Source organism: Nothobranchius furzeri, chromosome 18, assembly GCF_043380555.1.
Source record: "Nothobranchius furzeri strain GRZ-AD chromosome 18, NfurGRZ-RIMD1, whole genome shotgun sequence".
Classification (NCBI taxonomy): Eukaryota; Metazoa; Chordata; class Actinopteri; order Cyprinodontiformes; family Nothobranchiidae; genus Nothobranchius; species Nothobranchius furzeri.
In genome coordinates, this window is record NC_091758.1 from 28,160,625 (window position 1) to 28,184,930 (window position 24,306).

Here is a 24,306-nt window from a genome sequence, read left to right on the forward strand (position 1 = left end):
GCCAAATCAGCCATTTACAATACAAAAGAGGAGAAAAGGCTTGTGACATCATGCCAACCATCTTCTGCATAACACAGTGAGTACTTTTTGATTAAAGAGTCAAGGCTGGCATGTCTGCTTCTGTGTGTGGTGTGCAAAAGTGAGCTTTTAATATGCAACGGTCGTGCAAAGCAGCATAAATCAAGTGTAACACGAGATATGTGAAAGAAAGGAGCAGTTGACATGCCTACAACATGCATGTGGAAAAACAAGAGCCTTACAGATGCACAAAGCCACACATAGTTCAATTTCCTTTTTCCTGACTTGTTCATCCTCTAGTAACCTGGAGGGTGAAAACCGGCGAACGCACTGGCTACATGTCTAAACATTTAGTCAGAGTCTTCCTTTATTTTACTAAAAGGTGCATGATTGGATGTGTATGCCCTAGCATTTCTCCCTCAACACACTTCTCTCGGCATGTCCCTCTCTGCTCAAACTCCTAACTGCTGCATCGCTCCCAGCTGTGTCCTGCAGTGCTCCTTTGTCGTTCGGCACAAATACCACTCGCTCTGCACCGAGCTGCAGTAAAAAGCCATTATCTACATTAGGAGCACAAAAATGTCACTGACATCAGTGGAAAAGGCAATACCTTGTTATGCTTTTTGCCCTTTATCCAGCTAGCGAGTTCATTCTGCAGAGCAAATCACACAAAGACACAACAGAGGAGGGCAAACTCAGTGTCTTACATGTCAACGTCGAGGTAAACAAATTAATGTAGTTTTGCTTTGGAGGCTTTTCGTTTTATCTTCAGATCATGAGCTCGACATTCAAATAAACATAGAAAATCATTGATTATCCAATCATGACCAAACCTGCTTTCCAAAGGCTGGCTGTTACTTGCCTTAATAAAACCATGACAACCGACTCGATGCACAGAAGCAACACTGCAGAACCTTGAGCTAGATAATAATCTAACATTGCAGTCTGATGGTAATAAAGTTGAAGGACTTCTTTAATTGCAGGTCTTGTTAACACTAAGAGCTGTTTGAAAAGCATATTTAAGTTCATTTTACTACCTTTAGTAAAGCAATAATCTGTTTTCAGTACAAATGGGCTGTTTTTTTATTTAGACATTTTGACATGGTGATATTTGGAGCTTTTCACCACTTTTGAGATGAAAACGTATAACATTGGTTATGGTTGTACACCTATCATAAAATGCTGGCAGTTAAGATATTTTTCAATACTGGATAGAAGGAGACTATCTGGACTCAACAATAGAGCCAGATGGTAAGATATAAGCTGTTCAAAAAGAATGCAATTATTTTATTTCCTAAGCACGAACATTTCGTCTGGTTTTGAAGAGAGGAAACAGATGGCCACTTTGCCCGAGGTCCTCCACGTTTTTACACACAAGTGATCTGCACAAGTAGCAAAGAAAAGCAATTACTATACCTTTTTCATGCAAACTGGAGAGAAACATGTCAGCATTATGTTGCAAATGTTTCCTGTTAGTTTAAAAACTGGTCGATTCAGCAAAGTGTTGCTGCCAGCAGAAGAAAGTAATTTCCCTTCAGGCTGAACTGTGCCATTTTTATTAATTTTCTTTTTTCATTTTGCAGACATTTGTTCTGATTTTGCACAAGATGAGTGATTTTTACAATATGCAAAATATGTGATAAACAAAGTTCATCTTCTAATGTTGTGATATCTGCTTTATCTATTTAAATCAATGCAAATGCAAGTTCACAAAGGTGCAAACCAGCAGAGAAGTGTGAAAAGCTCAGCACACAATAGCTATACAGAAACTGTAAGTTAGTTTTTTTCCACACCAACGTTTTGCATCACACACAATCAGCCAGCTTTATGCAGTAGGTCATACTGTTCAGTTTCATAAACGTGCTCAATTTTACAAACATGAATATTTCTTAAACAGTCGACCCAGAGGTGGGGATGGAGTTTGCAAATTGCTTGTGTTAATAAAGTTTGAAGTGAGCTGCTACTAATTGAGAAGTTAAATGGTGACATTATTATTATTTATTCATGGTGCTTTAATTAGTAAAAATTAAATCTAAAATTTTGAGATATTTTACAAGCAGCTGTTGGGAGTTTGGGTTCGAACCTGCAACTCACTCAGTGCTGCAATTCAAAGTGCTTTACAGATGCAAGAACATAAAACACAATAAATCAAGAAATGTAGAAATCAATTTCAGATTCAACATTGCCCTAAAAAAGACTCACATCAGGCTTTTTTAATTGCAAGTAAATTAGTGATGCACCGATATGAAATATTTGGGCCGATACTGATAGCCGATAATGATATCACTGTTACGGCTGATAATCGATGTACTGACACTAACTAATGCTTCTAAAATCAGCAGATTTTGTGTAGAATAAAAATTATTAAAGCTGAATTTACATTATTATGTAAACACTGCTGCTGCCCCCACGACCCAATTCTGGATAAGCGGAAGAAAAATGGATGGCTGGATGTACACACCACACACATTTATGCTTCTGAGATGAAGCCGCCACTGTCACAATACTAAATAATTACGCATCACTCCCCTCACCCTGGATGGAAACAATATCGGTTGTGAATATCGGCCCAGTTTAATTTATCGGACCGATATCGATATGTTAAAAAATGACTAACATCGGCTGATACAGATATTGATGCAGATCTATTGTGCATCCCTACTTTAAATGCATTAGTCTGGCTGACAGCAGACTGGTTCTAATCCAGCTGAAGCACCCCGATAATGCGGTAGCAATCTGAACACATTCTGCTGTAAACGGGTTAGCCAAACTGAAGTGGTTGGATGCTTGTGTTCTGGAAGTGGCGAGACCACAGAAGCGGTCTTCTGACAAGATCGCCGTCACAAAGCAAGAAGTGTAACAACCTAAAACAGGACATACACACCAAATAAGCTGTGCTGCAGTGTTGTTGTTGTGCATTCCTTCAGCCTTTGTGAAACCTAACCCTGTTTACTGCTCGTGTTGTTTTAACTGGAAGGCAGGTGATACGAAAAGGCGCATGTTGCCACTTACTGTACCGAGGGGGGACAGACCTTATTTGAGAGGCCCGTTTTCTAACGTGCATGAAAACTAGGATAAGGACTCCCAGACTTAGATGTTGGTCCGTGCGCATGTGATTACAGGGCAAACCTAACCTCTGAGCCACTGTTGCCTTGTGTACACACAGGCTGATATAACCTCCTGTTTTTTGACCAGATTTATAGTTTATCTGCAGTTATAAAGGATGCAAATGAGATTTTCATCACATGAATCAGTCTGCAGCTAAATCCCACGACATGAAGACACATCTACAAAATAAAAAAACAAAATTGTGCCAAATCAGAATCAAAACTTAACAACAAGAACATAAACTGGCACCGTTTGGAGATTGGATTGGGCGTATTGGTATTGCACACAGGTCTCAAACCTGCAGGTCCAAGAGGCATATTTTTCCAGATCACAGGCCAGTATTGTTTGATGTGGACTGGAATCACAAACGAGTGCAACAATGTGCTCCGATGAAGCGCTGTCGGATGTTAAAAGACTCTACAGCTGCTGAGTTTGTCGCAGTGTTTTCTATGGGGGGTGCGGAGCAAGACTACAGAGCTTGGACTACAGAAGAGCTTGTTATACACTTTGACTCAGCATGCACCATGGCGCTTGATGTGGTAGCCCCAGTACGGGTAAAGAAACCTAAAGCTAAAAAGGAGCCATGGTTAACAGAGTACTCGAGCACTGAAAAGGATGTGCAGGAAGGCCGAGAGGAGGTAGAAAAAGGATGGGCTTGACCTAATAAGAGGACATTGGATTGGCTATCAGAAGGCTGTGAAAGATGCAAGGAGAAAGTACTTTGCCAACATAATCTCCTTAACCTCTCAGAATGCTGGGATACTTTTTAAGACAGTGGACTCTATTTTAAATGTCAATGAGCCCCTTGCGATTGAGTACACCACTGAGTCATGTAACAATCTTTTGGACTTCTTTGTGGACAAGGTAAGGGTGACAAGGGCCTCTATTCCACCACTTAAGCATGCCCCCTCTGCAGATCTCTGTGTTCCACAGGCACTGGAGGGTTTTCAACCATTAACTCTTGCAGAGCTTGAGGATCTGGTCATGAGACTTAAGCCAACAGGGGCGGTAACTGATGTTCTCCCGGCAAGGCTACTGACAGAAGTTTTTTCTGTAGTGGGTGATCACATACTGCAAATTGTAAATAGCAGCTTGATATCTGGGGAAGTCCCTACTCCCCTAAAGCAGGCGGTGGTACGACCTCTGCTTAAGAAATCAGGATTGGACCCAACAATCTTGTCCAATTACAGACCTGTATCTACACTCCCTTTCATCTCAAAGATCATAGAGAGGGCTATGGCCTTTTCTACAGGAATGGGAAATTGGAGAAGTATTTCAATCTGGGTTTAAACCCTTTCATAGCACTGAATCTGCACAGCTTAAGGTCCTTGATGACATTTTATTGGCTAATGATTCCGGTGATGCTGTGGTTCTGGCGCTCTTGGACTTGACATCAGCCTTTGATACCGTTGATCATAGTATCCTAATAAACCAGCTGGAGCGGTCTGTGGGCATTACGGGCCAGGCACTTAAGTGGATATGATCTTACTTGACTGGGAGGAGTTTTTGTGTGAGGCTGGCTGACTGTTCCTCCGATCTGGCAGAGCTGACTTGGGGAGTCCCCCAGGGATCGATTTTGGCCCCACTATTTTTCTCCTTATACAGGTGCTGGCCAGTAAATTAGAATATCATCAAAAGGTTGAAAATATTTCAGTAATTCCATTCAAAACGTGAAACTTGTACATTATATTCATGCAATGCACACAGACCAATGTATTTCCGATGTTTATTACGTTTAATTTTGATATTTATAGGTGACAACCAATGAAAACATCAAATCTGGTATCTCAGAAAATTAGAATATTCTAAAGGCCAATGAAAAAATGTTTGTTTCTCTAATGTTGGCCAACTGAAAAGAATGAACATGAAAAGAATGTGCATGTATAGCACTCAATACTTAGTCGGGGCTCCTTTTGCCTCAATAACTGCAGTAATGCGGCGTGGCATGGACTCGATCAGTCTGTGGCACTGCTCAGGTGTTATGAGAGCCCAGGTTGCTCTGATAGTCGTCTTCAGCTCCTCTGCATTGTTGGGTCTAGCATATTGCATCCTCCGCTTCACAATACCCCATAGATTTTCTATGGGGTTAAGGTCAGGCGAGTTTGCTGGCCAATCAAGGACAGGGATACCATGGTCCTTGAACCAGGTCCTGGTGGTTTTGGCACTGTGTGCAGGTGCCAAGTCCTGTTGAAAGGTGAAGTCTGCATCCCCATAAAGTTGGTCAGCAGCAGGAAGCATGAAGTGCTCTAAAACTTCCTGGTAGACGGCTGCATTGACCCTGGACCTCAGGAAACAGAGTGGGCCAACACCGGCAGATGACATGGCACCCCACACCATCACTGACGGTGGAAACTTTACACTGGACCTCATGCAACGTGGATTCTGTGCTTCTCCGCTCTTCCTCCAGACTCTGGGTCCTTGATTTCCAAAGGAAATGCAGAACTTGCTTTCATCAGAAAACATAACTTTGGACCACTCAGCATCAGTCCAGTCCTTTTTGTCCTTGGCCCAGGCGAGACGCTTCTTGCGCTGTTTCTTGTTCAAGAGTGGCTTGACACACGGAATGCGACACCTGAATCCCATGTCTTTCATGAGTCTCCTCGTGGTGGTTCTTGAAGCGCTGACTCCAGCTGCAGTCCACTCTTTGTGGATCTCCCCCACATTTTTGAATGGGTTTGTCGTCACAATTCTCTGCAGGGTGCGGTTATCCCTAGAGCTTGTACACTTTTTTCTACCACATTTTTTCCGTCCCTTCGCCTGTCTGTTAATGTGCTTGGACACAGAGCTCTGCGAACAGCCAGCTTCTTTAGCAATCACCTTTTGTGTCTTGCCCTCCTTGTGCAAGGTGTCAATGATTGTCTTTTGGACAGCTGTTAAGTCAGAAGTCTTCCCCATGATTGTGGTGCCTTCAAAACAAGACTGAGGGACCTGGGTGTTTTGAGTAAATCAGCTGATTAGAGTGGCAGCAGGTGTCTTCTATATTCAGCCTTTTCAGAATATTCTAATTTTTTGAGATACCAAATTTGGAGTTTTCATTAGTTGTCACTTATGAATATCTAATTTAAATGTAATGAACATTGGAAATACATTGGTCTGTGTGCATTGCATGAATATAATGTACAAGTTTCACGTTTTGAATGGAATTACTGAAATATTTTCAACCTTTTGATGATATTCTAATTTACTGGCCAGCACCTGTATCTCCTACCCCTGGGTGAACTATTCCGTAAACATGACGTGTCATTCCATCTATATGCGGACGATTGCCAGGTCATTTTTCCAATTAGGCGTGGTGGTTTATGCACCATTCAACCTCTGTTGGACTGCCTGGAGGACATCAAGCTATGGTTGGCTCAGAACTTCTTGTGTTTCAACAAACACAAGACTGAAGTAATTCTGTTTACGCCACCAAAGACCCTAGGAGGTGCCCAAGGGCTTGATTTTTCCACTCTGGCATCGCATCAGAAGGCGGTGGTCACTAACTTAGGGGTAAAACTGGACGCAGAGCTCAGATTTGATGCTCAAGTGAACAGAATCGTGAGATCTTGCTTTTTTCATCTACGCCGCATAGCGAAAATTAAGCCTTTTCTGTCACATAGTCATTTGGAAACTGTAATCCATGCCTTTGTTATCTGCAGGCTGTATTATTGCAACTCACTATATGCGGGGCTTAGGCAAGCTCCAATAGCACGCCTACAGGCGGTTCAGAACTCGGCTGCTCGGTTGTTAACATCTACCAGGAGGTCTGAACATATTACACTAGTCCTACCTGCCTTGCATTGGCTCCCTGTCTTTTATCGCATCAGGTTTAAGGTCATCCTGTTTGTGTTTAAGGCGTTAAACTCAGGGGCACCTAAATATCTTGCTGAAATCATCCACCAACATGTCCCGGTGCGTTCCCTTAGGTCAGCTGACCAGAGACTACTAACTGTGCCCAGGTACAGCCTGAAGTCTCGTGGGAATCGTGCCTTTTCAGTACTTGGACCAAGTCTCTGGATTGAGCTGCCAGGTGATGTAAAGCATCTGTTCTCGCTGGTGTTTGGACTTTGAAGTTGGGGGAAGTAGGCTGGATATGGATTGCGAACTTGCACTCAGGATTTCGTATTGTATTTTACATGGATTTCTTATTGTATTTCTAATGGATTGCTCATTGTATTTTAAATGGTTATACGTCTGTCCTATTGTGGTGCTTTTTATTGGTGTACAGCGCTTTGTTTGTCCATTTTGGCCATGTGAAAGTGCTTTATAAATAAAGTTGATTTGATTTGATTTAATGTTAGCCATTTTGCAAACAAAGAAACCCATTCAATCAGGATGCTCAATATAGTAAAGTACAACATAGATTTATAGATTGAAGTCAAATGTTAGTAAATGCAACGTTGCACACGGCAATCAGGTCATTTAAAGTGTTTCGTACTTTCTTTTTCTTTTTTTGTATCCATTGCATGATTTTTTTTTCTTTGTGCTTCAACTCATCTATCTGCAAAAATGTTAAATAAAACTTCTTTAAAAAACCAAACAGAGGAGTAGGATTTGACGTTAGAATTGTTTAAGTGTTAAAGGTAAACTCAATTTTCTTTTATACATTTCAGAAAAAAGCATAACAGTTTCTCAGAAAATTATGTGGAAAAATGCAGAATTTAGAGCATGACTTTCATTTTCCAAAAAAATAACTCATCCTTAATTTTTTTTATCCAAGTCAGAATTTTTTCTCATTGCACAGAATAAACAGTATGAAAATAAAAACTAATTTTTGTGACTCAAAAAAAAATCACGTAACTTTTTAAAACGGTAACTTTGTCACATCTCTTTAAATCTGAAATGACATCATCTCTTGTTTCTACTCTGGGAGTAAATCGACAAGGGCGTTAAGATTGATGTGACCTGATGCTACCAGCAGGCCAAATGCTGGCTTGTTATGTGAGAACAGATCAGTGAAAGCCTGGCCTTGCGCCAAAAAGTAAATTACACGGTAATATCATCCCCCTGAGGCTACACAGAGCGGGGCTGACAACAGACTCAGGTGACTGGTCAGAACATCACAACAGAAACAATTAGCTGGGCGTATCGCTTTTCCATCGTTTTTACAGAACTATCATATTAGGTGCATTAAAACCATCAACATTTTAATAAGAAAACACAAAAATATAACTCAGACGTTGAAGCCATTTAAAAACCATAGTGGCAGCTGGATGTAGTTTAGGTTTAAGGTCTCACTTCCTACATGTACATAAAAGAGACATTCGAGCTGACTCTGGCAACAAAAATGCTATTTAGCAGCAGCAATTAACCAGTTATTAGCGGCATTAGGCCCGTTTCCAATATTGGAACTTCTGGGTAGTTTTATTGGACCTTCGTTGCATTGCATGTCTCAATTTCACCGGAAGGACAACTTTCCGAGGCATTTCAGGGACCAACTGAGTACCTGAACTAGGGTATACATATTTGGAAATGGTTCGGTAGAAGCACTGGGTCAGACTTGTGGTTTACTCGTTCTGATTGGCAAGGAATGATATCGGTACACCAACCGTTATTTGTAAAATTGGAAGATGCCTCGGGGGGGTGGACTACTGGCGGTTGTGAGTGGGGCCCCTTGGGGGTCTCGGCGGCAGCCATTAGGGCTGTCGCGGTAACCGCAAAAATGAAATATTGCAATATGAAGAAACCCACCGCGCTGCATCATGGGCCACCGCGATTACTGAACTTGGTTCAACTCAATGATGCATGTTGAGAAGGATGGCTGCACTGGTATCAAAACGAAACGTTACTTTGCTCCTTTGGGAGCACTTTGGTTTTCAGTACGTCAGCTGCTGCGCAGCCAGAGTCCTTGGCCGAGACAGAGCTGCAGCGGCAAAAATAAATAAATAAATAAACGCTCGGAGACCTGCTGAAGTCCCGGACAAGCACTGCTTCTGCAACCGTCCCGATGAGAGTTTGAGCCGAGCTGGAGCTCACTCGCTACCTGCAGGAGGAATGCATCCACCCTAAAGAAACCCCCCTGACATGGTGGAGCAACAACCGGGAGAGATTCCCTTTGCTCGCCAGAGTCGCACGCAAGTACGTGTGCGTTAGTGCAACGAGCGCACCATCCGAGAGGGTTTTCAGTGTTGCTGGAAATGTTGCCACCCCTCTCAGATCCTCTCTCAAACCGTATATGGTTAACATGCTGGTTTTCCTTGTAGGTAACAAGGACGTGACCGAGCTATAAATCACCGTCATTCGTGTGTGTGAAAGTGAAATGATAGTGCGCGCCCCCCCGGCGCGCGCGCGCCCGGTACATGTAATTTTTTATGCTTGATTTTAAACAACTAAACAAAATGGGGACTTGTTTCTTATTTGTTAGATGCGGCAGCCTAATTTGCATTTAAAAGTTTAACCTCCTCCTGAATTTTGTTGTTTTTAAGTTCAGTCGGACTCCGACTGTCGGAGAAACAAACGCTACTGCGATCTGTGTTGTTACTGCCCTTTGATCTGCATTCAGTAAAGTGTTATAAAAGAAGGCACGGCAATTTTTAATCTTTTTTAAATGTGTAAACATTATGTTTAGATAGTACTGCAATAAAAAGAAAATGCTGCAATAATATTGCACACCGCAATATTAAGCCACCCTGAATCACAGCAGGGGGAATTCCTCAACCGCGACAGCCCTAGCAGTCATGGGTTGCTGCCTGGTGGCTGCATCACCCCAGAGTGGGTCTGGGTGGGGGCGGCCGGCCCTGTGTGGGGATCTGGGCGGGGCCTTGGGGATGGGGTCCTGACTTGTACGCTGCCGGGTAGAAGGCAGGAACAAGCGACAGTGCATGGCCCAGGCTCAGGGGCCTCAGGTGGACCTTGGCTCCTCTGAAATAATAACAACTGTCCCATCACGGGGGAGGGGGATGTCCAGGAGGGGGAGGACCCAACCTTACCTGGATGTCTCATGTCTTACATATTCTGGAAGTTGTGCAAATGCAGGGATGGAAGTAGATGTTCTGCTGGGGTGGGGCTGGGTTGGTGCCCTCAAACCCCATGGGGCTCTGCGATGCTGCTGCTTTGGGCCCTGGCAAGATGGGCTGGGGTCTCCATGCCCTGGGGGGCATTTTGGGAACAGAGGGGCCTATTGGGGCCAGTGGGGGAGCTGGCTCCCTGGAGGGCTTAGGCCAACCTGCCATTCCTCTCCATCCCCATACATTTTTCTCCTCCTGCTCCTTCACATCATCACACAATACTGCACAGAGGACCTTTAAGGGGTGGACAAGTCAGGGGTGCGGTTATGGATCCCATTTCCGCATTCCTGTGGCAGCCTGCCCCCCAATTTTATTTGCACATTAACCACTTCCACCCACGACATTCCACGCAAACACACACTTAGGGCCTTGGGAGTGAGCGCACTCAACGGCATTTGGCAAGGGGATCTTTCAGCCTCATACCGAGTGCCGGTGCTCACTTCCAATTTTAAACTGCACTTATACACAGAGGGGTGTGTGGGGGGGGGGGGGGGGGGGGAGTGCGGTTGTGTGGTGGCATCAGCTGGCGTAGGCCAGACGATGCCTGCACTGCCCGCTCACCACAGCCATGGAATACACCTCATCAAAACTCAATAACACAGTATTGGAGCAGGCGGAGGGAGACTTGGGGTCTTAGTACACCTCTGTTGTCGCTTGGCTTCCCGGGGCTGGAGGCTAGGAGGGGGAGCTGGCCATCTGGTTGGGATCTAGGGTGGTGGGTTGCTTTGCGTTGCTCAGTGTTGGGCGGGAGTGCCTGCTCATCATCACAGAAAGGGGCGAACTCTGAGAACCGGTGATGGTTGCAATCTTTGTGCAGCGGTACCGGGACCAGAGTGAATAGGGTGCATATCGGGAGCGTGAGTGGGTGTCTAGCGTTCATTTTTGTAAGTCTTAGGTTGTATGTGTATGTGTGAGCATGAGAGAGGGAGTGTGTGACTGGGTCTGTATATGACTGTGTATGTCAGGTGGGGTCTTGGACTCCTCCCCTCTCCTGGGACTTCTTGTGCTACTACACAACTTAGCCTACCCTTCCTCTGCCACATTTGGTGTGGAGTGTGGTGCCTTGGTCTGCCTGAGTGTTCGCGGCTCCCGGATCAGGGGGTTTAAGATTTTTGGAGTCAGCCTGATTGATTCCGGTGGCTGCCTGGTGGGATCTGAGTCCCTAGGCTCTGTTGGGTCCCCGGCGGGGCTGGTCACCCCTGGGTCCTGGGTCGCTGGGTTTCGGGCTCGGCCGACTTGGGGGATGCATGGCTGCGGGCGGGCCTGTGGTCTTGCCGCTGATATCTCCCGGGACTGCGCCGGCTGCTGGTTGTGACCCCCTGGGGCAATCCTCTGCGCCTCTCGAGAGGAGGCAGGGGCTTTTCTGGTTACAGTCTCCCTGGGGTCCCTGTGCTCTGGGGCAGCTCCTGGATCACTGGGACTTGGAGCTCCCTCCATCTCCTACACATCTTTGGGGGGCAGATCTGTGGCCCCTCACAATCTCTATTGGACGCTCCTATTGAGAAACTTTACATATACAAGCGCGTGTACACACACAGGTGCTCACAATGTGCTCTCATAAGAATAGACTTGGGCATTTTCAACACATGTCTTAAGGCTGTGGTTGACACCAAATGCACTGATTTATTATTGTGTGATTGTTCAGTAAAACAATGTTGATTTTATATTTCCTCATCAGGTTCACGTAGTGATGGCTTGCTATAGTTGTATTGTTGTGTCCCTTTTTTTGTTTGTTTTTCTCTTTCTGCAGGTCTAGAAGCAGACTCTTGTTCATCTTTCATTATTTTTGTGGGATAAATTGTGGATTAACTTATGGCAAACTTTGACAGAATAAAACCTTTTATGTCTGTGGATGCCTTTTTCTGTCAACAGACTTAGTTGAAATATACTGATAACTTTGCAAAATCCTGAAAGGAAAAAACAACGGGAACATGGTTATTAGCTCAAATAACAAGTGGTTCCAACCAAGTTCTGCAGAACACCATCAGTTAACTCATAACCAACAAGTGTGAACACGTGTAATAAAGCAGCTTTGGTTGTTCTCTGGTCTCCAACAGCAACAAGTACATTAGTGGTGATCTCAGAGAAGCAAAAGTTGAGGCATATTGATCTGTAGGGGGTATAGGGTCATTTGTAATCAATATAGAGTTTCATCATTCTAAAGTGAGAAAGGTTATTTATAAGTTAAAATCCATTTTAGACTGCTGCCAATTTCCCAAGGGGAGAATGACCCATCAGGTTTACCCAGAGGGCAACGTTTGAGAGAGGAGCAAAAAGCACAGAATCTACTCGGAGGCCTCGGCTGGTAAACGTTTAGGTTCTAGGCTCTACAATTGGGAAATCACCAAACAGAGTATGGCTTGTTTGAAGGAATTGTCATAAAGAAAAAAAGCCTAATTTTTCCAAAAAGAACACGACAGCATGACTTGTGATTATGTAGAATTCCCTCTGAAGAAGTGGTAGGATTCCTGGAAAGCTGTCATTTGGAAAGCCGAGACCAAAGTAGAGACGTGTGACCTGCGGGCATCTGGTTAAAACAAACCATAGAAGCTCAATTCAGCAGGCTCACACACACACACACACACACACACACACACACACCATCACTTAACACGTTCAACCCATCTTTCAGCTCTCCATCAGATCAACAAGGACCAACTCTCCTTTCCTTTCCGCACACATCTCACTTACTACTACCCCCTCACCCCCCACCCCACCCCCTTCCACCACCACCAGTCTACTCCTCCCATTAGGTCTGCTGGAGCCAGGTAACTCCCAGGGCTGGGGAAGATAACAGAAGCCATTATCAGATTCAGCAGCAGCTTGATATCGATTGCTGCAGCGCCCGGTTACAACTGCCCTGCCGGTGTGGCGTCTGGGGATGAGGCCTTCCACCTACCCCCATCATTACCAACAAGCAGCCTCTCAGTGGGATATACATTTACTCTGAGGTTATTTAGAGACCGGTGACCTGATCTCATCATGCGCTGCAAAGAAATCACACAATCAGAACACAAGCAGCCTTTTCCCAGACTCTACCACCTCTCGGCCTGTTCAGGCGAGTCCTAAATGAAAAGATTTCCAGCATCAGTAATCAGATTTTTTAAAATGTTTAAGTGATTAGCAACTAAACAAAGTAGATAATCACATCAATGCCCATTTCGTATTATGTGATGGATATTTACTAATCTAAAGTATCAGATGACCCTCTGTTGACTTCGTAACTGCAACATTATGCCCAGCTGAATGTTAAGCTGTAGGTTAGGTTTTTCAAAAAGTGGTAAAAAACCCTCCAAAGCTGTATAGTCTCTCATAAACAATTACAACATTTGCATGAATTTGCATTTGCACACATTCCTGGGACTATATTTCTTTATCAGACGGCTTCCTTTACACAAATGTGGGCTAAATGCTAATGCGGTTGACCAAGACTTTTTCCTTTTCCCCAAGTGCTACGACTCTCCCCCGGTCACTGACTTTTGTTCTAAGCTGAAAGAAGAAATGACAGAGTCTTCAAAGACTTGTCCCTTGGGAACGAGTCCAGAAAAAGAAAGCTGCAGCTACGAGAGGAAGAACGTTTCTTTATCTTGTAGATGACTGGACGGTAATGGATTTCAGGAGCAAACAGGATCATGTTTCAGAAGCTCAGAGTTATGATACAGCAATTTTCAGCATGCAATCTATTGTGCAACAGCTTTCAGGGTTTCTTATTTTTCTTCCAGACAATGTGCTGACATGTACGCAGGTCAGGCTCTATTTGCAATACTTTTGCCTGTTTGATGTAAACACATCACGGTACGGAGCGCCCAGTCAATCAGCCGCCCCCAACACATTAAACAGTCACCTGACGATCCCCTCAGAAGACAGCTACAGCAACGTCTGCATGAATAAATCAGCATCCAGACACACAAAATTGAGCCTCTGACACATGAGACAGATCTGTCTCTCTAGAGATGAAAGTGACTCAAAATGTAAATTTGCACAAAATTCACCCTTTGATGAAATTCCGCTTCCAGGTGCTCAAATAGATAAAAAGGGCAGTTCAACACAGGTATCCCTGTCTTTAATCTCATTTACTGGATGTTTGTGTGGTTGTGGACGTCAGATTTCACGTACCTTGACAGTAGTTGTGACTCCATCGTCAGTAGTGCTCTGCCCATTCTGTCAAGAAAGCAGATATGAGAACAATGAGTGTTTATGTACCACATGTGTCTGTGTAAAAAGAAAAAAAACAGAAAAGAAAAGAAGGCTGAGAGAGATACTTGAGGATATTTGCGAGACCGTGTGGGTGGCAGCAGTCCACTTTGCTCTTCTGCAGGCAAAGCTAATAATCCGAGGCTCTCGCACAAGAGCACATCCTTTGTCCGTTCCCCGGTAGGTACGGCTTGTTGAAAAGGGTAATCACTGTAATTTGTCAAACAGCGACTCACCGACGGCTGCTGTTGATTTTGAACAATGATATTTGACTCAGACTTGATGATCTGCCCCCCACCCCCCCCCCATACTGTTGTAAACAACAGAGCAGAAAGACAGCTTTTTTACATATTTCAATCAACATCTCTTTTTTGCAGAATGCATCTCTGATTGTATTTTAATGAAACTCTCAAAGTAACCAATGGACGTACGTCTACAACTGACTAATTTTTGGCATCACCCAATTGAAGATGACAGCCACAAGAATCTGACATTAGCAAATACAAACAAATGGCAAAATTACTGTCAGTTGTAGAGATATTAAATGGTAAAATGGTAAATGACCTGTATTTGATATAGCACCTTCTAGAGTCCTGGAACCCCCCAAGGCACTTTACAACACAATCAGTCATTCACCCATTCACACTGGTGGGAATGAGCTACAATGTAGCCACAGCTGCCCTGGGGCGCACTGACAGAGGCGAGGCTGCAGAGCACTGGCGCCACCGGTCCCTCCGACCACCACCAGCAGGCAACGTGGGTTAAGTGTCTTGCCCAAGGACACAACGACAGCGACAGACAGAGCGGGGCTCGAACCTGCAACCTTCCGATTACGGGGCGAGCACTTAACTCCTGTGCCACCGTTTGCCCCAGCTATTAAGCTATTTTGTTGACGTTTTGGAAGCCGAGAGTCATCTCCAAGACAAACCCACAACACTAACTGACTGTGGGATCTTGATTTCAAACTTTCCCAATAAAGTCAATTGTGTGCCATGATGCCATCAGAGACAACTCTTAGAACGACACCACTTGGAACCACTAGAAAGTCTTCCAAGTCATTTTGGAATCAATCCAATTTAAGACGGCTGCCACAGCTGGTTGTTTCCAGAAAACACAACAATAGTTCATATCAGTCAAATTTACAGATGTTGAGCTAAAATTAGGTGAATTGGTGTTAGAGAGTTATCTCAAACACCAGCTCTAAGTCAGGGGTGTCTAAAACCTTTCAATATGGGGCCAAAATCACCAAATTGATAGCTCTCAGTGCCAAAACATTCAATTTTTTATTATTTATGAAAATACAAAAAAAAAATATTTGAACACATCTTACTATCAAAACAGGTTCAACCGTAACATTAAAGCGTTAGAAAGAATCAGTCTACATCAATGTCTGCTGAGGAGACTTAGTGTTTCTCAATGCCAAGGAACCTCGCCTTGATGTCTTGGTCCTGCCCCGGTTGCCTGGGAAATACGTCATCAGAAACCACCAAGCTGTGTTCCGATGTTCATGTTCTACCGAGGTGCGTGTTCTCCGTTTGTTAGCCGTTTAGCTAGCTGAGCAAGGGGAGGTGTCTTGTAGCCTGACAGATCTGACATTTGTCAAAATTAGGGCAAACTTGATTATTGTAGGGGAAATCTTCATATTTCTAGCTAAAGAAGAGCTTCCAAAAAAGATCTTATAATTGTCATCATGTAAAAACAAAAGCATGAATCATGTCAGATATTTAAAGACCCTCTCCTGAGGTCACATCCATGTGTTTAAGTGTATGCCCCGTTTTCTGCTTTGCTTTCCCGTTGAAGCGGGGCAACCCTGATATTGTTCACATCCTCCATGCCTGCTTCCTCTTCCTTTAGACTGCACAGAGTAAGACAGGCAGTCAGCATAATGACAAGCAGAGCACTTAACAATCAAACATCAAACAAAAAGGGCACAGAGTATGTCGAGATGTGGAGACAGTGGAGCAGCTTTGATGTCGTCTACGACAGGAAAATAACTAGATCCCTCTGCACAGAATTAACTCACACAGGAGAATAAACGTGTTAGCATGAAATGTTCATTTATCTAACTTAATGTTCGGGCTTCCCTTTCTTTTGTGCTCCACTTAAGCTTAAATACTGGATTTGTGCTTCAATTCCAGGTACCTGCACATATAAAGCTGTCTCTGCAGGACATAAATCAGAATTTCCAGGGCTGGCGATTTGATTAGATAAGAAACTGACCTGTTTTATAAGATGAAATGTTATAAGCTGCAGTGATTTAAAGCTAAACTTAAGTTTGAAGTCAGTCAGACTTGCTTAAGAAGCATTCGCTTAACAGAAACTACCTGAATGGGTGTTTAAGTGATGGTCCCGGCTCACAAATTTAATGAAAATCTTTCCACCTCAATTAACTTTCCAACACTTTTAGCTATTTTATGAGCATATAGAGGCAGCTTCGTTCAGCCTTAATCCTGGGTTTGTGTGCAGCTCTTTAGGTTTTCTTTATGCATTTGGTCTGCAGTGACTTCCTGTAGCTGCTGCTCAACACATCTCAGCCTCATTAGCTGTGCATGGCTGATCCAAACAGCACGGTGAGTGGTGTTCTTTTCCCCAGTGGACTTTCTCAATGAGAGTAAACACAGGCACGCACACACACAATCAAAGCAGCCTCGACAAATGCACAAAAATGTCAACGCAGAACAAAAAAAGTGTGATTTCTAGCTGAACGGAAACTGTATGAATGACAGTTTTTATGTGTTAGATAAATAAATCAGTGTTTTAACACGGTGATTGGAGCAGCACCACACTGTAACCAGGCAACTAAGAAATACAATACTCATTATTTATTCCCAGCTCTCTCTGTAATGCCATCTGATGAAGTTTCTCGTAATCTAATCTGGCAGTTACTATTGACAGCTTACTGGTCAAAGCCAGGAAAAGGAAAATGGCTTTTCTGTTTGCCTTTTTTCCCCAACAGGATGAACTGATGGCTTCTCTCAAATGACAGAAACCAAAAGGGAGAAACTGAGCCTCAGCGGCAACGTCCATGCTCCGCTTCCCACAGGTATGACTGGACAGCATGTGCTATCAACCGCCCTGAGTAAAAGTCAAAAGGAAGGAGTCACTAAACAGCCCTCCTTCACTCCCACAGCTCTGCTAAGGCGTCTCACACCCAGATTAGCTAGAAGACACACACACGCACTGAGGTATGCACACACACTATCTCTGAAGTACCTGGCTGATCACTGATGGCCACACCTGCCAAAGAGGCCGCACATTCCACATGTTAACCCTACTTTCTCCTCTACTCGTCTCCTTTCAGGCCTGTGCGGTCCTGCTCTAGAAGTTGTATAAATACACACGTTTATGTTTTTTTTAATACCCATGCTTCGTCTTACCCTGTAACAAAGTTGGGATTCAGACAAATTCATTTTTCTTTTGACAAGGAAATGCAAAATAATCACAGTTTCAGCCCAAGATCAGAAGGTGTTAAAGCTGGGCTTCATCGTTTAAAAATTTAAAGTAACTTTAAAAATGCTAAAATGCGACCAAATGACCCTGTTCTGTGGTTTAAAGTAGTGGTGCCACTGAGTCCCTCTGCCAGCCTCTACTGCTAAACAATCATTTACACGAGCCTCGAGCGTTGACCAATAGAGTTGTACTTTCATGAGAGAGCTGTCAACGACCGCCCCATTTTCCAGCATGCACTGCAGAGAGATGCACATTCAGCTTAGCACACCAATCTAACTTGAATGATAGTTTAAACTGCAATGAATTCACGTCGGCCAGTAAACATCAAGCTAACTGGGGGTGTGGGGTGTTATCTTCTGTGTATTGGAGCTAGTGGCTGATGTAGCATTCAACCTGATGCTACATCGGACTGTTGTTTAAGCCTGTTGTAGCGTTAGCAGGGGTGTGCTAGCATCACGCAGGTGCTGGTTTCTGGTGTTACACGTTTCCCCGCTTGAACTCCGCAGATTTGATTAAAATGAGCGATTAGCAGCTCATGCAGAACCTAATGAAGGCTAATGAAGTTAGGCTGGGAAGATACTATGTGTGCAGCTGGTTGCATGCTCAGATACTTGCTGCTGCTCTGCGTGTAGTAATGGAGGATTACGCTAGGGGGCAGAGTACAGAACTCAGACTGGATAGCGTGTCGGATTTATAAAGTAAAACAAACATGGCGAAAATAGAAGGGATCAGCAGCGGGTTAATTTTGAGATCACGACATAGGAGAATGACAGCAGTGGTATCGTAGACAGCATTTAGGACCTAACGTGACAATGGCGAGCATATCTCTCACTTATTAAGTCAACTCCCCCTACTGGTTACTTGCATATTGCAGCTTGTGTTAATTTAGCATAAGTTAATTTCAGAGGATGTTTTGCACACACGACACTTCGAACAAACACAAGTTACACGAGATGGCCATAATAAACACGCATATTTAAAAGCAAGAATGTTCCAACCCTTACAACCTGGGGTGTCTGAGCAGGAACATATCAAAAACATTTCTTGTTCATTAGTGGTACAAGGCCATTTATGTGTGTGTGCCTCATGCATGGCTTTCTGCTCCTTCCAGAAGTGAAGGGGTAGCAGGGGCACGAGCTATAGACGTACAGACTTCTGACTCTCCTCCTCGCCTCCTTGATGACATCACAGTACGGACCCCAGCTTTAAATCCCCACAGCGGCTGACAACTCCTGGAAATGTGTGTGGTCTGTTGCTATAAAACGACTACAAAAGGCATGGCTGAGTGAAGCAGGGAAAAAGGGAGCCACTGATATTCTCAAGGCTGGTCTGAGCTGAGGAAGCATAACCAAGTGAACTCATGTCAGTCACGGCGTAGTTCTGGGACTAAAAAGACCAGAAATCCACTGCTCGTCCAAACGAACACATTCATTTTCACATATAAGACTGTTTTTATACCTGGAATGAAATTCACACACACACACACACACACACACACACACACACACACACACACACACACACACACACACACACACACACACACACACACACTAAAGTTACTCGGCAAATCAAATATGAATAAATTGAAATGACTTGGCATGGCGATGGTCGCAGCCGCCGCTCGACCAAGCGGCTCAGTCTGGACAGGGAGATTATAATTGTTGCTGAAAGTAAGTCCATTCATAACACATCTGATGGTGTGATGAATAAAAAGGACCAAACTGAATTCTGAACAGCTCACTGAACGCATCTGCATTGCTTCCTCTGCCACTGAGTAAAACACAAAAGGTAACTTAATAAACTCTCTTTTATGAACTAGTTAAGCGCTCACGATGAGTCACAGCCAAAACACACTTCATCCTTTTCCAATGCACACATTTTAAAAGTTCATCTCAATCAGATACTTCATGCATACATGCTGAGATTGTATCATCCATCTCCTGATTTCTAAAAATCATCCAAATCTCCGCCTTGTTCCATCTGTCCTTGGTTCCCTTCGTCTCCTTTTCTCATCCCCCTACAACATGCTTCTCTGGCACGGCCTGACTCTTTCAGCACAATCAGTCTGAACCTGGATCTGCCTCTTGACGCCATCAGGAACCCAACATGTGCATCTGGCTGGTCAAAGCGTGGCAGAGACTAATGGCAAACATCCCACTTGGACTGGCAGTGATTAGTGAAACCCCATTAATTACAGAGTCTGGAGGTCAGGGGCAGGTGCTTTTATATTAGAGTGAGGCAGCGCATTATCTGTATTGTCATTAAACACACGCTGATATTTCTCATGAAGAATGGTACAAATATGGATCACTGAGTTGTAACTGTGCACCAAAAAGCTTATTTTCACAGTATTAAACTTAGCACTCTTCACAGCCTCTCCACCACCATCTGTTCGGCTGTGACATGCTACTCGCCCAACTCACATGCTGCACAATTCTGTAAATAGTCTGTGAACCATCTCTCTCACGGATGACACAGCTTTCTTCCTTTAATTAGCCAAATTCTTCATTTTCTGCAGATTTCATTCATCAAATAATTTCAAACCAGCTCTTTTACTTTATTACCATCATTCCATCATGACTTGCTTACTTTTTTCCCCACATAATTAAGACATTAAAGCTCAGATGCATTTTTTTAAAGTCATCCATTTCATTAAATAAGATCAGAGATGGAATATAAGCTTCATTCATGAGTTAGTTGATCTCTTGAACGGCTGGTTGAACGCATTGTTCAAAACTGTGCAGACCTATTCATTAGCAAGATCGGACACTCAAAAATACTGTTGCTTCACCTACTTAATTAATTCAAATGGAGCAGATTGGCTCTGAGGACCACTGGTTGCATGTACACCCACATCTGCTCATCAAAACCTTAATGCAACACCTGAATATGCATGAAGCAGCAATCAGCCTGTTCAGGCAGAAGTCCAAGTGTTCATGAATAAATATGCTGCATTAAGACAGACTTTTTTCCAAATTTAAACCAGAATTCTGCAAAATTGTGCAAAATATGATTTTTTATACTGTTTAGTCATTAGTGACAATAGATTTTATTATTCTTATTGGATATTTAAAGTCTGTAGTTTATTGGAATTAAATAAGAAGGGGTTGCATTCCAGATATCCCTGATTCCACAAAGTCCTAGAAATACTTCTCAGGTGGGGAAGTGAAAGGGCAATTATCAGCCTGTGAAATGACAGAAGGATCTTGTTTTTGCTTTAAAATGAAGTTAATCAGATTTTCATGTGAGGTAAAGTGTTAGTTTTTTTCTTTAACGTTTAAAAAATAATAAATCATCTCCTTTATGACATCAACAGTAAATGTGTCAAACTTCTAGTCAAACTTAATCATAGGTGCGTTATTGAACTTGTAAACTCGGACAAACACACATTACCTCTGTCTCTAGTTGCACCAGTTCCATTGTGGGCCATGGCTCCGCGATTTGTGCAAGAGGCATTTTTTGCAGAACTGTTTCCTTAAGTTTTCTCCTTCAGATGCAAAAGTGGGAATCCTCGCTGACTTGTCCGGTGCTCCTTTTTTGGCTAAGTGCACGTCCAAGGGAGCAGAGACAAAAAAAAACGCACCAGATTGACACACGGCGGTAATCCTCTAATCTGATTTAGAAGTCGTTGGGTCAATTGAGTGTGTGTTCAGGAAGTAAAATAAAAAATAAAAATCCCTTTTTTCCGGACCATAAACCCCAAACAGCAGCGTCCTTCCAGGTGCGCGCGTGAGTAGATCAGATTTTAAGGGGAAGAGCGCAGTGGCCAACAGTAATCCTTTAATGACCAGGCTTGTGCAGGATGCCACACTGAAGGAATTAGCTGCTCTCTGTCTCTGCAGTCGACGTACCTCTGGGTCTTTGCGTCTCCCTTCCTTCCTGCTTGTGATTTCTCCCGGTTGGAAAAGGGAAAGAATTGCCTGCGTGCGCCAGCTTCCCAACAGAACGCGGTCGCGGTGCGCGCACGGACCTCGGTGTGACTCTGTAGTACGAGCAGACTCCAACTCGAGCGCTCATTGGCAGACTCCAATCTGGTTTTTTTTTAAATCCAGCCCACTTTTCTCTCTCCCCTCCCCACTTCTGTGCTGGTACCCGCCCAGGTCCGATCGCGCCCTCATCTGGCGGAGAGCAGAACTGTAAATACGTCATGCAAACAACCGCCTGCTCTCTTTCACGCTTCTGCTGCACAAACTCCATCAGATTGCACCCAAGGAAACATGGAGTTATGTAACATACCCATAAAAGAATCACACATGATTGCAAAACATCTGACATGCTCCCCATTTCATGCTTTCTCTTTTCTTTCTCTCTTTTTTCATTTTCTGAAGACACATTTAGGGAACACCATCCTCAAACCCACACTTCCTCTGAGTCTAAAAACGATACACACTGTAGCAAAACTTACATAACACATCTACTTTTTATTACATGATACCTATATCGAGACGAGAAGTTAAGAGATGCAGGGCGTTGTCGTGAATGATCCAGGAATTACCCTGATCCGCAGCACTTGTCATTGACAATGGCTCTTGTGGATCTTCTGTGACATAATGCCTCCCATCTACACTCATCACTTCCCAGTTTCATTCACTGCAGAGTGCATTTTGCTCTGGCCATCTTTGGTTACTATTGGCAACTGGAGGCCATTCAGCCACCTTTCTTTGTGGGCCTGATACATTTTTGATTCAGATCTGGATGAAAACAATGTTTCACAGAAACATCTTAGAAGAAGAGGAAAAATGAATAGAAAGTGGCTCGGTTTATTGGCGCCAGTGTTTTGGATGGATGTGTTGTCTGTTTCTGCTGCTTTGATGGAGCCTGTTTATTATGCCTGTCTGACCTTTTAGTCATAGATTAATCTCACCAATCTGGAGCGGAGGAGGGAACACTTCCTTTTATTGTGTTGTTACATCACCTTTAGTAGTTTCTGGACTTTGTATCCAAGCTGTTCTGGTTTTCTTTTCACACTAGAGAATGAACAACAGGTCCATTCATGTCTGAATGTCCACACACAGGAGACAAGTGAATAAAAGGCAACATGACAGTTACATTTTTCTTCCTTTTTTCTGTATTTTCCAACTAATCGATTATGGGGGTAGGGAATCCATGATTACTGTTATTTGGATAAAACCAAAATGACACATTGAGTTGGGAAACATCATCCAGAGTTCACACTTTTAAGGAATCTGCGCACTGATTATAGTCAACAGTTGGCAGTATTGTTCTATTTAGTGGTAGTTAAACCTATAATAGTTTAAGTTTCCCTAATCTTCTGATTGATTGATATGTCACATGACTAAAACATCTAAAATAGCACTGCTACTAAAGCAGAGAAGCATTGCTATGGAAGCCCAGATGTCAGAAAAAGTGGTAAATATGATTTACCAAGAGCATTAACACATGGGAATATAATATTTAGTTCTGATACCACTGAGCAAATGTAATGACGGAAGAACAAGGGGACCAACACATGTAGCACGCATTAAAAACCTGCAGATAACCAACATGGGCAATAAAAAAAGGAAAACTACAAACAACAATAGAGAAGAAAAACGAGCCAATAAGAGGAACCAGGAATACAGAAAGACTAGAACCAAAACCAGTAATAACCCTTCCATATATCAAAGGCATAACAGAAAGAATAATAACAACAATGAAAAAACAATATCAACACACCAACAAAACATACATGATGGTCAGAAAAAGATTAATACACCCAAAAGAAAAGATATCAGCGGATAAAAAATGTGGAGTCATATACGAAACACCATGCAAGCTCTGCAATAAAACATACATAGGAGAAACCAGACGCCAACCTACCACACAAAAATTTAACATTAAAGAGAGTGTGAGAGGGAAACAAGCTGAAGACACACAAGAGCAGAGAAACAAGAAGCAGAAAGTACAATGAAGAAATCAGACGTAACAGACCACTGCCCACGTGAGAATCATATAATGGACAGGGGCAGCACATGAATCATAAACAAAGAACGATAAAAATACAGAAGATGGATTGAGGAAGCAATTGAAATAAGGAGATGTGGACACTGTAACATCCAGCAATGGTCAGGTTTTAGGTATTGTTTGACCATCCAACATCTGGTCAAAAAGGAGACACAAGACTGCATGCGTTCCCTTTAAATCAACCTGCCTTCATCCCACCAGCTGGAGCTCAGAGCCTACAGCTCTGACAGAGATAATGAAATCATAACAATAACATTCTCTCCTCAAGGTCCCTCACAGAGCACCCCTTTATCTAAGACTCTTTGCTTCACAGAAGAAAAAAGATTTTAAAATTAAATATGAACTTCTAAAACGTATAAGCCAGAACGGTCCAGAACGCAGCGGCGTGTCTGGTCTTCAATCAGCCAATAAGAGCACACGTCACCCCTCTGTTCATTGAGCTCCACTGGCTACCGCTAGCAGCACGCATCAAATTCAAATTGCTAACACTAGCATACAAAGTCCCAGATGGTACGGCTCCCATCTACCTGAATCCTCTTGCAAAGGCTTACGTCTCGGCCCGGCCACTCCGGTCATCACAGGA

The 24,306-nt window shown here is 43.4% G+C and overlaps 1 protein-coding gene across 1 annotated transcript in view; it reads right to left on the minus strand.

The window, feature by feature from the left end:
• rps6ka1 (ribosomal protein S6 kinase a, polypeptide 1) overlaps positions 1 to 21,439 on the minus strand; it is a 65,137-nt gene extending 43,698 nt beyond the window's left edge. The window contains exons 1-2 of the mRNA XM_070546873.1: positions 21,153 to 21,439; positions 14,229 to 14,273 (exon numbers count right to left, since the gene is read on the minus strand). Of these exons, the coding sequence (XP_070402974.1) occupies positions 14,229 to 14,273; positions 21,153 to 21,215 (108 nt within the window). The 5' untranslated portion in view covers positions 21,216 to 21,439. The remainder of the gene's footprint in view (positions 1 to 14,228; positions 14,274 to 21,152) is intronic.
• Between the last annotated feature and the right edge of the window lie 2,867 nt (positions 21,440 to 24,306).